General features: G+C 50.7%; 1 protein-coding gene across 7 annotated transcripts in view; it reads left to right on the top strand.

Moving 5' to 3' along the window:
* Window positions 1-14,087, top strand: part of LOC116945127 (receptor-type tyrosine-protein phosphatase kappa-like) — a 249,301-nt gene that overhangs the window by 89,362 nt on the left and 145,852 nt on the right. For all 7 annotated transcript variants that reach the window (XM_032959269.2, XM_032959268.2, XM_032959279.2 and 4 more), the window contains 5 exons: window positions 3,452-3,616; window positions 6,654-6,732; window positions 7,569-7,684; window positions 10,885-11,056; window positions 11,947-12,240. In XM_032959269.2, coding sequence (XP_032815160.2) covers window positions 3,452-3,616; window positions 6,654-6,732; window positions 7,569-7,684; window positions 10,885-11,056; window positions 11,947-12,240 — 826 coding nt within the window. The remainder of the gene's footprint in view (window positions 1-3,451; window positions 3,617-6,653; window positions 6,733-7,568; window positions 7,685-10,884; window positions 11,057-11,946; window positions 12,241-14,087) is intronic.

Raw genomic sequence — 14,087 nt, forward strand, 5'->3', positions numbered from 1 at the left:
TAGACCAAGTCGGGAAGTGAAGTTCACAGGTGTGGTAACCATGATTTCAGTTTCATTTATTAGGTATAACCCTGTGAGCCATGCGGCTCTTGACTTGGGTGCAACCGCAACACAACAAAATCATGAACAAGAAACATCTTAAAGTGACTACACGCAACAGAAAAATCCTGGAAAAAATGGTGGCAGTGGTAGAACAGTGATAAGGAGATGACTGGCTGCCATTCAGCGAGTGACTGGAGTGAATCTGCTGGATCGTGAATCGCGTTGATGGTTTCACGCTGAGTTCTATGAAGGACAATGAGGTAGGGAACTGGGTACTCTACCCCCCCCCCCTTCCCCCAGGTATGAATGGTCCTGTACTCCAACATTGGCTGAATTAGCGTGGAGGTCCGGTTCCAGTGGCCACTACACGGGGCCACTTGCTCCCGTGCCCGGATGTGAATCTAGGAGTTGCGGTGGCATTTGTTGCATCGTAGAATTCCTCTCGTCCCCGGGTTTAGACCAGATTATCCATCTGTTGGCACCACTTGAGAAGGCCAAGCTTAGTTCTGTGTGGATTTAAAAAAATGTCTATATTAAACTATAGATGATATTTGTATTTGTGTATATTATCTGGTATGACATTTGTAGTGTCAACGATTCAGAGACAGTTTCTAGGAGGCACTTTCTTTCTTAACAACTTTCACGGTCTCGTCCACACACTCTCCACAGTAGCTCAGCCTAGCTTGTACACAACACTAGCCGTCTAACACTGACGGCACAGACTGAGATAGCCAACTGCTATCCTTCATAGCGCAATATCTAGCAGAGATGTTTAGCGATGACGGCGAAGAGACGACAGCAACGACGAGACGATTCCACTCCACAGAACCGGCAGCCTTGAGCTCCCGCTCTCGGCTCCTTTTATGCCCCCAGCGCGGCCTGGCTCCGCCCTAACTGCGCCTCCCTTCTCGAACCCGCTAGCAGGTCCCAGGGTCCTCCGAATGGCGTCCTCCGTGACCCTTGCCCTAGTGCCTCTTGTCTGCCCACACATCGTTCATACCCTCACCGGCGTGTGTGCTGTCTGTCCACCACAGTTGTAGACCGCTGTCCCCCAGCCGGCGCTATTACACTACACTTGGATCAGAAACATGGAACATTGACCACGAAAATGGAGCGAAAGCTGAAATTTACGCAAAGTAGCCGGATGGAGAGATTCAAGCTTGGAATCGCACAGTAGATATACATCATGCAATACGTGGATCAGAGAACAAACACAACTCGGAGACATCATATTGGCTGTGAAGAAAAGTGAAGGACCTTGGGCAGGACACATCGCTAGAGGGGATCGTGGCCCCTGAGATTAATGGCAAAATGGCGCCAAAGGAGGGAAGGTGTTCTGAAGTGCATCCTGGGAGCGAGCGCTGGGGATCGTGTGTGAGTGTGCGTGTGTGTTTGTGTGTAAGGGGGGAGCGGTAGTGTAGCGGTTAGTGTGCTGCACCATGAACCCGGCAACCCGAGTTCGATTCCCCCTCTGCCAACACCAGTGACGATTATCTGAACTAGTCATGGGCATAGCCAAGGTCGACTCGGCTTCAAATGAGTACCTGGTGTGGTGTGTAAACATCATCATCGGGGAGACAAAGGTGACCTGATGTGGTGTTTGCCACCCCACCCCATCGTACGCTGTGGCGGCCTTCAGTGGCAATCGCGAACATCACTTGCGTCAACAGCCTGTTGCAGGATATACGGGGGTTCTTTATCTTTGTAAGGGGTAGGGGGGGGTGGTGAGAGTTGGTATGGGCGGTGAGTGTACCAGGGCTGAAGATGCCCAGCACTGGCGCTCCACACTAGACACGGTCGAGGCAGATCGACGTCGCGACAGACGTCGAGCTCAGCGCAATAAATGTGCCTTGCGAGGAAAAAATGCATTAGTCTTTGTGTTGTGGTTAAAGCCGGGAACGCCGACACGATTGACATTTCCCCTGAGTGCAGGGAGAGGTGGACGTTGCGCTATTTGTCCAGACAAACAGAGGGTTCGCCAGGTCTGCACGGTGCAAATTGAAACGCTTTTTTTTCATCCTGTGTGCGCGTCTGTGTCTACGCACATATTTTAAACTTCTTTCGCACCGTACGTCACACCAACCGTGCTAATCAGAGTAGCGTGTGTATGTCTACGTCTGGCCGTCGTAGGTGCAGCTCGCCAGCAACGCTTGCCCCCAACATTCTGTTGAGGCGATACAGGGGGGTGGTCTTTGTCTTTGTGTCTTTGTGGAGAGCTGGGTGCAGTGGAAACTCGGCAACCAGGCTTCAGTTCCTGGCCACAGATAACATCAGTGGCGAGTGATTATCTGAATCGGCTACCCACCGGACCTAAGTTCTCCGCCAACGCCTTACACACTTCAGTGAATCGTAGAAACATTTGCAGAGCGTCGCAGAACCGTTTGAAACTCCCAGGACAAGGACTGCCACTGCTTCTCGTGGTTTCTTCGTCGCAGCCCCCATTATCTAGAATGCCACCCCCTTATCCACATCTGTAACGATCGATCATTTTCTTCGGTCAAAAACCATCTAAAGGTGCATCTCTTCAGCCCGACATTTAACCACCGAGTCTCCCTGGAACCACGTGACGCCATCCAACACTGAGCTCTGCTTCGCGCATCAGATTTGCATCTCGGTCCGCAACATTGCGCGCATTATAAATTATATTATTATGATTATGAACCAGTCCCAAGCATCCTCTAGATCAACTCTCCCTACAATAGGATCTTGGTGCTGTGTTTGACATCAGCATTGGGGGAGGCAATGTTTGGTAGGCATTGGTGACAACACCATCTTCCCGTATGCTGTATAGGCCTTAATAGGTGCTCGCTAACATCACTCGCCATGAACAGTCTACGAAAGCTACACAGGTGGTGGTGGGTGGGAGGGTCAGCAGTGGTGGTACTGGTCTGCTCTGTGCTATGATCCTGGTGACGTTTATACGTAGGAGTTCACAGCCTTTCTTATGATTCATGATTGGGTTTTTGGTTGAGTTCCTGTAAAAAAATTGCGTCGTAAACCCTCCTCCACCCATACCTCCGATGAGCGTGGTTGGATACATACGGCGCGAAAGAAGTTCAACATAAATACAGTCAATTAATACAATTCCAGGCCATGAAATCATTGGCAAGTATAATAGTCAACTCATCCTTCAGTGAGTGGTGTCCTCAACAAACCCACGACATTTTATATAGCTAGGTGTGTGACGTCACAGGGAGCGAGGAGGCCACTCCCTGTGGGCAGGACTTGTGTACGAGTGGGCGTGACTGTATAAAATGGGGCATGGTCGAGAGAGAAAGGAGCTGCAAGCTCTCGCCATGTGTCCTGGTTGAGCCTCCAGGTAAGCTTTACGCGTGCGCTTGCTTGTGCGTGACCGGTGCTTGGCACTGACACCCCAACACCCCCCCCCCCCCCCATGCGTTCATTTCAGGTTGTCAGCAAAGTGGGGGCCATCGCCTCGGGGTCACTCCACGCGTACGTGCGGGTGAACGGGGGGGCACTCGGGGGGCCGATTTGGACGGCCCCCGTGCCGCGCTCCAGAGGGTGGGTCTTCGCCGAGCTGGCCGTGAGCACCTTTTGGCCAAACACCTACCAGGTCAGAGTCGTCGTCTTGGGAGTGACGCGGACGCGTGGAGGCGTCCGGGCTTCTGTCTCCGCGCTGCCGCGGTGCAACACGCGGGGGCGGTGGCAGCGCCATTCACGTCACCCACGGCCACGTCGCCCCGAATGCGTCCAGTCGTGTCAGCTCTCAGAAGCTAAGCAGGCCTCAGCCTGGTTGTCCTCTGCCGAGATATTTGGCCATCGTGGAAAAGTACGACAAAGAGCTCTCTCTAAAGCGAGATCTCAAGAGTTAGGAGCTCTCTAGAGGGAAGCCCTTTCTCCAACAGTGATGTGAGCACACAATTACAGGGCCGTGCCTTTTCCTGCCGTGTGTTTTTTGTTACCTCCCAGGGAGCATTGTGGCTGTTTGTTCCTACAAGCGAGCACACACTGAGCCGCGGGCCACCGATTTTGCACCGGGGTTTTGCCTTGCACGGCGTGAGAGGGGGTCATGCGAGCTCTGAGCACAAACGACCTCCACTGTGCCTCAATGAGCTGCTAAAAAAAGGAGGAGTAATAATCATGCATATGCATGGATTCGCAATGCTATCCTCCTCGGGCATCGTGCTGAAGAGCACGCGGTGTGACTCGAACGCACATCGGAGAGCGACTCAGATCAATCTCGAAGCCCTACACAGTAGCTCTCAACGTTCGTTCGAAAGCTCTCTTTAAAAAATAAATCACATGGTATGTTATGTAACTATATTTGATTTCGATTTAAAGCTTTCGTGACTGCAAGGATTAATCTTCTTTGGTTCTTTCGGTAAAGTCACGTGACTTTACCGAAAGAACCAAAAAAGATAACTATATTTGATCAGGATTCTGATTTCAAATACATTGCAGTTTGCCATTGAGCAACTCCGTTGAGATGCAAGATCATGCCGGTGGCAGAGAGCGCAGATACAAAAACATCGACGTCTCCCGCTCGGTCGCTCGCGGCGCAGCAGTAATCGTCATCATCGTCATTGTCATCATCCGCACGGACAGAGTGACTCTGGCCACAGCCGGTGGGGAACGGGTCGTGCAGGCGTTTATACAGCCGGAGATGAAACGCGGTTCCGCCTCTCACGGCTCTTCTCAACCGCCGCCAGCGCTGGAGAGGGAGGCCCTGAGGCTCTGCTTGCTCGTTGAGGGAGGGAGGGGGGTGGGGGAGACGCGTGGCCGGGGGGCTCGCGTTTGCCGGGAAGCGCGCCGCGATGGCCGCCGGTGGAGTTGGGTGGCCATTGAGATGCGGCGTCGCGTTTAGTGCGAGGGCTCAATGCCACGATCGACGTGCCTTGTGTGACGTGTGCTCAGATTCCATGCAGATGAATGGATGCTGTGCCTGACACCCCACAGGCTGATACGCACACACGCATAGACGCAGATGCAATCACATACGCACGCACACACACATAGAATGCAAAAATCATAGGCACACTCACCATTACAAGAACGCCTACTACACAATGCGCACACACACAATAAATATTCACACACAAAAAACCCACGCCAACCCTAAACCCAACCATAACCCTGAACCCAAACATAGCCCCTACCTATTCCTTAACTAAATCCTAACCCTAAAACCAACTGTAACCCCAAGCCCAACCCTCTGTGCTTGGCTTGACAGGAGCAATCACTCCTCTGTAATCACGGATTCAAGCAGTCTTCATGAATCCTCATAAACGGATCCGTGATTTTGTAGAGGCAGGTTCAGTGTTGCGGCAGTGAGAGGGATAAATTATTTTAATTTAAATCCATACCATGATTCTTACGCTGCAACACCGGTTGCGCTTGTGCCTTGGTCTTCTTACTTGGGGTCATGTCCAGGTCTTGCAAGCCATGCACACGGAATGATTGAATTTACAATCTCTTTTAATATAAGAATTTCGGTTTAATTAAATCGTTTTAACAGGTTTCTCAACCTTCCCATTTTAGAAATCGTTTAAAATCTCTTTCTATTAGAGTAATGTGAGATAAACTGTGGGGGAAGCAATTAAATGGAGCTGCTTGTTGATTTCTTCGTCCCAGTCACTGGCGGATTTTCTTTCTTCCAAACATAATCAGAAATAAAAGAAGGGGTGCATCTTGAAAATGATTCACGGGGAAATAACACTCTTTCGGAATGCATGCCTTTGAAATGAAAGTGCGAGCAATCCTTAATCGTTACGAAAATTCCTACTCGATAAAGGATCATTGCCTAAATAAATGTTGTTTTCCCTTGGTCGGTGGGGGTGGAGGGTGGGGGGAACCCCAAAAGAAAATGCCGTAAAAATCCTACAATGTAATTAATTTGGTGAGGCTCTTTCCCTTTTTGTTGTCATGAAAGGAGTCGTGAATGCAGAGATTATGCTCAAATGCATGTCCCTCTTTGTGGTGGTAATGGATTTTTTATTTGCTGCTCCTAGGAATGCATTTGCCAGGCCAGCGATAAGGAATTCCGCATAAACAATTTAAATGTCAAATCGCTGGGATTAAAACCTTCACGACGCACGTGCGACGTGGCCGGTGGGAGCTTTTGAGGACCTCTGAAAGTTTCCGTTTCAGCCCTGTGCCGACAGCAACGAATCAACAATGATATTTTTTTTTTCTTCTGGAAGGGAAGGAGAGGTGTACGTTTGAGTTGTGCTCAGGTTCACGTTGTTATGACGATTCGGTGATCAGTCCCTGACCCCTGCACGTGGCGAGATGAAGGGTGGTGATCGGCAGCATAAAACAAACAATCGTCACCCTTGAAAGTACGGCACAAAGTCGCGTATTTGACCGTGGCCCATCCGCTCTGACCTATTAACCGCCCACACCCTGTGCAGCACTCGCACAGGGTGTTACTTACAATTTCTAGATGTTCACAAATTCGACCTTTTCACATATCATCCACAGTCCCCATTGCGTCGGATACATAACGTTATGCTGTTCCGGAATTCGAGATTTTGTGAAATAATATTGAACAACAACAACAGTGGTCCCGCATCCTGGCAGCGTCACTTGAGAGGGGGCAGTGGTGGCAGAGATTGAAAGCCAGAGCTCACTTGTTGTGCTGTCTTCCCCAGATCGTGTTTGAAGTCACGAGCTCGGTGCAGCTGTCCTATGTTGCGCTGGCCGATGTCCACATCCTCAACTACCCCTGCAGTGAGTGTCGCCTGCTTTGCCTGGGCCACCAGCGATCGATTCGTGAGCGGGATTGTTGGTGAAAGTACTCCTCAAGATGTATATTTACTTATTTCACATTCTGGTCGACGATAAGTGGATGAAAATCATCGAGCGTGATGACGGTTAGGCTTGCTGCCCAGCAGGAACCAAGCATGACCGTGACGAGACAGAGTTACTGAGTCTGAATGAAGATGCTGCCTAGGATCATCTAGTTATTAGAGACCGCACTGCACTGAGGAAGACCACAATTGGTGATTGGCGATGTATGCACATAAAATAGTTTTACGGAGTGCACTAATTGGCTGAGCTGATACTATGGAGGGAGGGTGGTGGAGTGTATGGTACTCTAACCAACGTTTAGCAACAGAGTCGACTGAGCTTTCACTGTATAGTCAACTGGACTAAGGAAATGAAATCCACAGACTGAGGCTCGGCTGAAGTGTCACAGGCTGCCGTCGGCCAGACCAGGACCACGACTAAAATTAAAAACGGCGTCTAAATGAACTCCACTGGTGATGTTGCCGCGTGTGCGCGCGCGGGGCGAGGGCCCCGTTTGGCTTCACCGACTCTCTCGTTGCACTGCGCTAATTGTTACAGCGACGGTCGCGCAGAATCGTTCAAGTGCGCCCGGTTCATCGCCACGCTCGCACGCCACGTATCGCCAAACGTGACCATCGCTCATCAGCATCATCAGCCACGATCTGTCCACTGTTGGATGACGACCTTCCCATGCCTTTTCTCACGGTCTTACGATGCCACAATCCATTGAGCTTCTTCGCATGAGCTGATCTCGCGGCGGCGTGTCCACCCCGCAGACGAGGTGCCCCACTTCCTCAACCTGGTGAACGAAGAGGTGAACGCGGGACAGAACGCGTCCATCCAGTGTGTCCTCATCAGTCGGCGGCAGCAGCTGGGCACGCTGTGGCTCCAGGTGGGCTCCTCCCTCCGGCTTCCTCCTCTCTCTCCGCCGAGCCTTGCGCCCAACGCAGCCTTGATTGAAGGAGGGACCATGAGATGTACAATAACACGGGGGGGAGGGGTGCCCGGCCCCCACCAGCAGGCCCCTCCACGCTATGGGGAGGAGAGGGATGCGAGGCGGTGGGACGCGCGTCTTTGTTCGTAGAGCGAGCGCACGTGTCGGGTATCTTGCTGCTGCACGCGTCCTAGGCAGGACATCCTTTCTCATAAAGTAATATTCCGGGTCGCCGGTCGGCTGTACTTTGTGGCACTTGTTTAGCAGCCGCCGTAGCCCGAGCGAGAGGTATTCTGTATGTGGTGTGCCGGGTGTCGAGGGGGTTAACGGGTGCAATGAAGTCCTGTGGTGGCAGAGCAGTGGGCTTGGCGCCGGCGCTTCTCCCACCAGCCCCAACGCTGCCTCCGTCGGGGGCCAGGGGTGGACATCGCTTCTCGCTGCGAGGGGAGCCGTCATTGTGCGACCGAGACGGCCACTCTTACGCACGCACGGGAGAGCGGCATTTGGCTCATGCTTGTATTCGTGAAAGGCTGAGGCGGTCAAGATAAGAGCTTTTTATTATGATGAAATAGTGGGATAGGATGAGCACAAAGGCTTCATATAACAAAAATACCATTACTGGTCTCTGTTATCACCATCTTTATGGCTGTTGGTCTCAAGGGGGTTTCAATGACTCTACTTCCTTTGTGTGCCCGTCCCTCCTCGGATATTTTTTTGTAAGAGGGGTCAGTTATGAACAAAAAAAAGAAACGTTGAAAAAAATTTAGGAGAAAAAAACCCCCCGCTTACAAAGTCTCTTTGCCTCTTTCATTTAAATGGCATTCAAATTTACGGACGTCTTTGTCTCCAGAGTTCCTCGTAGGAGCAGCCGCCTCGTGTTCAGGCATGCCCGCCCCAGCTGCCGTTCCTCCGAACGCGGTGCGAGCGAGCGGGGAGGGTGGCCGACCGCTGGTGGCGTGCGGCTAATCTACGCGCAAATAGAAAAACGCCGCGCGGCGCGTACGTGGCCGTATTGTATTCGGAATTCACTTTTTTTACAAGAAAAGATATCGAAGGTTGCAGGCCCTGTGATTGCAAGCATCTGCATTGTAAAGTTAGTGGCCTGCGTGCTGTTTTCTGTTGAGCCCGAAGCGTTGAGTGCGAACGTGAGAACAGCTCCTCCGTGGTGCCGTCACGAGTGCCCATACTTTATCATGAAATTCATTAAATTGAGCTGTCACGGTTTTCAGTGAAAAGTCCGTTGTGTGTGTGTCGCACACATCCGTGGGCAAGCCCGCTTCGCGAAAAAGGCTTCTCTCACAGCCTACGCAGGCTGGGGTGTTGGGCTCCTCCATGTTGTGTTTGTGAAACGTCGTTGCTTTCTCGAGATGGCTCGGTCTACCGTGGGCTTCATCGAGAAGCAGATGCACTTTGACAGCTGGCCGGCGCTCAAACACTAATTCCTTCTTGTTGCTGTTGTTATTTTAATTTACTTTTTGCTTACTTTGAATTCATTAATTGCAAATGTGTCACAACAACAAAGTTTGCTTTTGTTAGGTTTAAAAATTCATGGGAGACAAAGACGGCTTTGTGCGCCTCTGGCCGGCGCAGCGGCAGTGGCTGTGCCAAGCTTGGGTTTTTCCATGGCACGGGGGTGTCTGCTGCTACCGCCAGCCGAGCCGTGCCCTCCTGCTGCGACCTCCACTCTGAAAGTCTCCCCAGTTCTCATCTCCACACCCTCCCATGTCCTCCCCTCTCCACGCTCTCTCATCGTCACACCCTCCCATCTCCTTCGACCTCCAATGGTCTTCTTACTGCCTTCCTTCTTCTACCTCTTGAACTTTCCTCCGGCATTCTTCCTTCCTGCTACGAGCTTCCTTCATCAATCATTCCCCTTCTGACAGTATTATTGCCAGCAAACATCTTTTGCCTCCTCTGAAATGCTGTGTGTGTGTGTGTAAGTCGGAGAGCTGTGTTTGTTCACGATGGTGGCGGTGTCGGATTGTTCTTTTGGTCCGTGCTGCCACATCGCAGCTGATGTGGTCATTGGCGAATGTTTCTGCTATCTCGAGTCGGGTTTTCGTTTGCTGAATATTTTCAATGGCTTCTCAAACCTTCTTGCCGCCTGTTTGCTTTCCTGCTGCTGTTGCTGCAGCGTTATCTGGCTCGACGCTTGCCGCTCTCTACACCATCATCTCTCTCTGAAAATCCCGTGCCCTTGGATGACTCGATAATGCTCTGAGTTGTTTTTTGCACCCATGACTTTCCCACCAGTTGTCTTCCATAATCCTAAATACGTGTTGTTTAGAATGCAATTTGTACTCTTCATCTGACATGTCCCTGCTGTGAATGAGTATTTTTTATATTAGATAGTCGTGGCTATATAGGTTTAATCATATCATTATCTATGACTGTCCTGTTCCTATCAGGCTCTGCTAATGACTAATGGTTGGCCACGTGGCCCCTGTGTGCTACTCTGGCCCATTCGCAAACCTGGCAGGAACTGGCAGGTGACCTCTCTGTGCCTCTGTGCTACTTTCAGATGCTGCATTGATTATCGGGGCCACACAGAGGTTTCATTAGGCCCTTATCCCGCCATCAATATCCCTGTTGTGGGGCCCTCTTTTGTGGGAGGCCCATCTCAAATTGGCCCTTTTGTCCAACCCTCACCCCCACTAGTAATTTTTATTCTAATTATTTAGATTGATAGCTGAGTTCTGATGTCAGCTCCGCCCACTGCTCTCCCAGTTGCTGCCATCATGCGATGAGCAAGAGGTCCTGAACATTTTAAACAGGGGCCAAATCCCAACCTTAGCACTGCCGCAACCTTGGTTAAAACCAAGGCTGTCCCGGTGAATCCATGGCATTTGGTGGCTTTTGACACTGTCGCCATTTGCAACTTGGCCATTGAGTGCAACTGTCCGTGTCCCGATGCTTCGACCGGCTCAGCGGTTTGGGGGGGTTGACTCGCCCCATCATCCTTCCCTTGGGGGTCGATTAAAATGAACACCACTTTGTAGGGGAAGCCAATAATGGTGGATATCCTATGGATGAACTCGCCCCTGACATAGCAATGTGAAATTTTCACCAATGGCTCAGGGTTGTAAAGGAGATGAGCCCAGCCTTGATACTCATCGTAGGCAGGAAATTAAAATTTGTGCTTGACTTTGACTGCTCAGAGCCAGAAGGGTAAGGACGTGATGGTGGCCAGCAGCCACCTGCAGGCGCGGCGCTACACGGCCACCTACAGTTTCCCCACGGCCGCCAAGGACGACTCGGACAAGTTCCGTTGCGTCGCTCACAGCACCGAGGGCGCCAGCGTCTCCAACTTTGCCTCGCTCATCGTCAGGGGTAAGAAAAAAATAATCCAGTAGTGTGCAACTGTGGTATTCCAGAACAAGACCGTACAAAGTGTAATAACGCAATATCCGATCTACAAATACGAAGGAGACATCACAGTGATACACTTCAATACTCCTGACACGGTTATCTGGCTTGACGATCTGAATGTGAAATTGTAATTGTTACCCTCTAAACGAAGGAAGAAGAGGAGGAGGAGTAAGGCCCTTACTGGGCGACATAAGCCGCGGCTGGGCTGCCGACGGTGAGGGGGCTGCGTAGCCACAGAGCAAGGTAGCCAATGTCCTAAGTTCTGTTTGAAAATCGTAATTCTCGTAACTCCTGATAAATGAGAGTTATGCAAATTGAGCGCTTGTAGTTACAGTTCATCTTATGAGTGATCGGGTGCCCTGGAAAAAATGTGCTTAGCCACAAAATCTCATCTGTCCAGAAAACGGAGCGTCATGTTGAGAGTAGGAGGATTAAGTGGATAGAAAGAGTGAATTGTAAAGTACATTTTGCACCCATATTTGCATATAAGATACAAAAAAAATCACGGGTGGATTTTAAAGTGTTGGAGTTCCAGCTGGGATATCTGATTAGTTAGGGAATGCATCACTTTGCCGATTGCCACTTTGATTGCTCCACAAATCTGATAATGCAACAATACTTCGAAAGAAAAGGTTCACTTCTACTACCATAAGTTTAACTGGATGAGAGGTGCTGGTGACATCATAGGCATCACCAGCCACAGTAGAGCAGAGAGAATCATTATCTAACCCAGTTTGCATATTAGATTAATAATCATCATGTTATAATAAAATCAATATTTAATTCCCATAGTTGGAATGCAGGCAAATTGAATGTTTCATTTCTAACGATCACCGTATGCCGCCCGCCAGAGCCCCCGACGCCCGTGGCTCCCCCGCTGCTGTTGCGCGTGGGCCCCACGAACCTGTGGGTCCACCTCAACGCCAACTCGATCGTGGGCGAGGGCCCCATCATCCTGAAGGAGGTGATGTGGAAGCAGAGCGCGGGGACGTGGGCCGAGGTGAACCGCGCTGACTCGCAGACCTATAAGCTGTGGCACCTGGACCCGGACACGGCCTACGAGATCCGCGTGCTGCTCACGCGGCCCGGCGAGGGCGGCACGGGCCTTCCGGGCCCGCCGCTCATCACGCGCACGCGCTGTGCAGGTACCCGGGGGCGGCGGGCGGGGGGAGGACAGTGGCGAGCGTGGGTTGGAGAGTAGGTGGTGGGGTTGCACACCCACGTGGGGTTAGAGGTAATCGGTGTATAGTGTAAGGCAGAAGGCGCAGGGCAACCGAGGTCTTGGGTAGAGCATTGATAATATCGGTAGCACAGATAGGGGTAAGCAGCGAGGACCGTGCAGGTGGGGATGAGAGAGAAAGGACAGCGTGGGTACAAATACAAAAGGTACAGGTTTGGGTTGGGACACTCACGGTTTCAGAAAGGCACTCCCATTGTGCCTCTTGCCCGACTGGGTAAAGGGTAGGGCTACCTGAGTAGTGGGCGGAGCCTGTGAGCAGTAGGCGGGGCCAGCAAGAGGCCACACCCCATTAGGGTGGTGCTAGTTGTTGGGTGGGCATGGCTGATAGAGATATGAAATAAGCTAATTTTTGTTTAAAACGTAGACTTTTGCGACCAATATCATCCATAATATAGTTTTTTTTGGTAAAATCGCCTGAATATAAATGTGTCGTTAAACTCGCCACCACCATACAAGAACAGGTACTGATATTTTATTGCACACAAACGACAGGAGGTACAAGAGCAATGTGCGTGCATCATGTACGTTCATTGCCATGAGTAACCCAACCGGCAATGGATACCCATTGCAATTTATATGCATTCATTAATCCCCCCCTTCGCACGTGAAGGTCTCACAAGTGACGTCATCACATCTATCCCTCTAATGAAGGAACACAACAGGAGGATGTCTCCACAAATCTGGCTGTCGCCTGATGATGCCGGTTGTAATTACTGCCGAAACGGCGTACTCAGATTGTAAATGTTGTGGATTTGCTCTCCAACACACCCGTGTGCTGTATTAGTAACGAATTGGCATGTTCTGTTTACGACACAATTATATTTACATGATCTAACCTCAAAAAAGTATATTAGAAACTATTTTTAGTTTATTTTACCAGGTAGGATGACAGAGCTATATAGCTCTTTTTCAGGAGCAACCTGGCCACAAATAATAGCTCAATGAAGTGGCTTATCACGTGGAGATTTATAGCAGCAAATACTCTAAACACATGTTTCTAAATGTGGAGGAAAAGACCGGAGGACCCGGAAAAAATGCACGTGACTACAGAAGAATGTGCAAACTCCAAATATACAGACGTCAGGGTCGAGATGGAATCCACGACCTCCTGTATACCAGTCGAGTGAGTTAACAGCTCGCCACCGGGTCCCTCGAGAGAGGGGCTGCAGCATACCATGTGTCCTGGTTCAGCCACCTCGAAATTAAAGCGCAAGTTTAATTAATCATAACGGGCAGCTGTGGTTAAAGAGAAAAGGCAGGAACCTTCAAGTTTCACGAGAAAGGGGAAGCACAGCGCGTGTACACGCAGATGTGCACGAGTCCATGGGGGCAGTGCACACATCTTAAACTCCCTTCTCTCCTCGTGTCACTGCTGTGCTGCGTTTGGTTTACAGGCCACATGGCATCCGGCAATTAGTGCGCGATCCTGTGCCCATTAGCGCATCGCATGTTGCTGATGCGTGATTCACGTTGATTGCAGCTGCAGTGGAGTGTTAAGACGAGGCACTGCAACTCATTCCCAGTCACGTTTAGTTTGAGTTATGGGTTTATTGAGCGCGCTGCTGTAATGGGCACATTATTAATTCATTTCAACTTCATCCACAAGCTCTGCTGAGGCCGCCGCAACAATTATTTTGCTGCTTTCTCACCTGTTAGCCTGTCAGGTAGCCGGCGGGCGGGGGGTGCGCCATGGGTTAAAGGGAATGCCGCCAGGGCTTATTTTCTCACGTTCAGGAAGATTTAGCTTCGTGC

Source organism: Petromyzon marinus, chromosome 23, assembly GCF_048934315.1.
Source record: "Petromyzon marinus isolate PM22_M1 ecotype Great Lakes invasive population chromosome 23, UKy_Petmar_22M1.pri1.0, whole genome shotgun sequence".
NCBI classification, from domain to species: domain Eukaryota; kingdom Metazoa; phylum Chordata; class Hyperoartia; order Petromyzontiformes; family Petromyzontidae; genus Petromyzon; species Petromyzon marinus.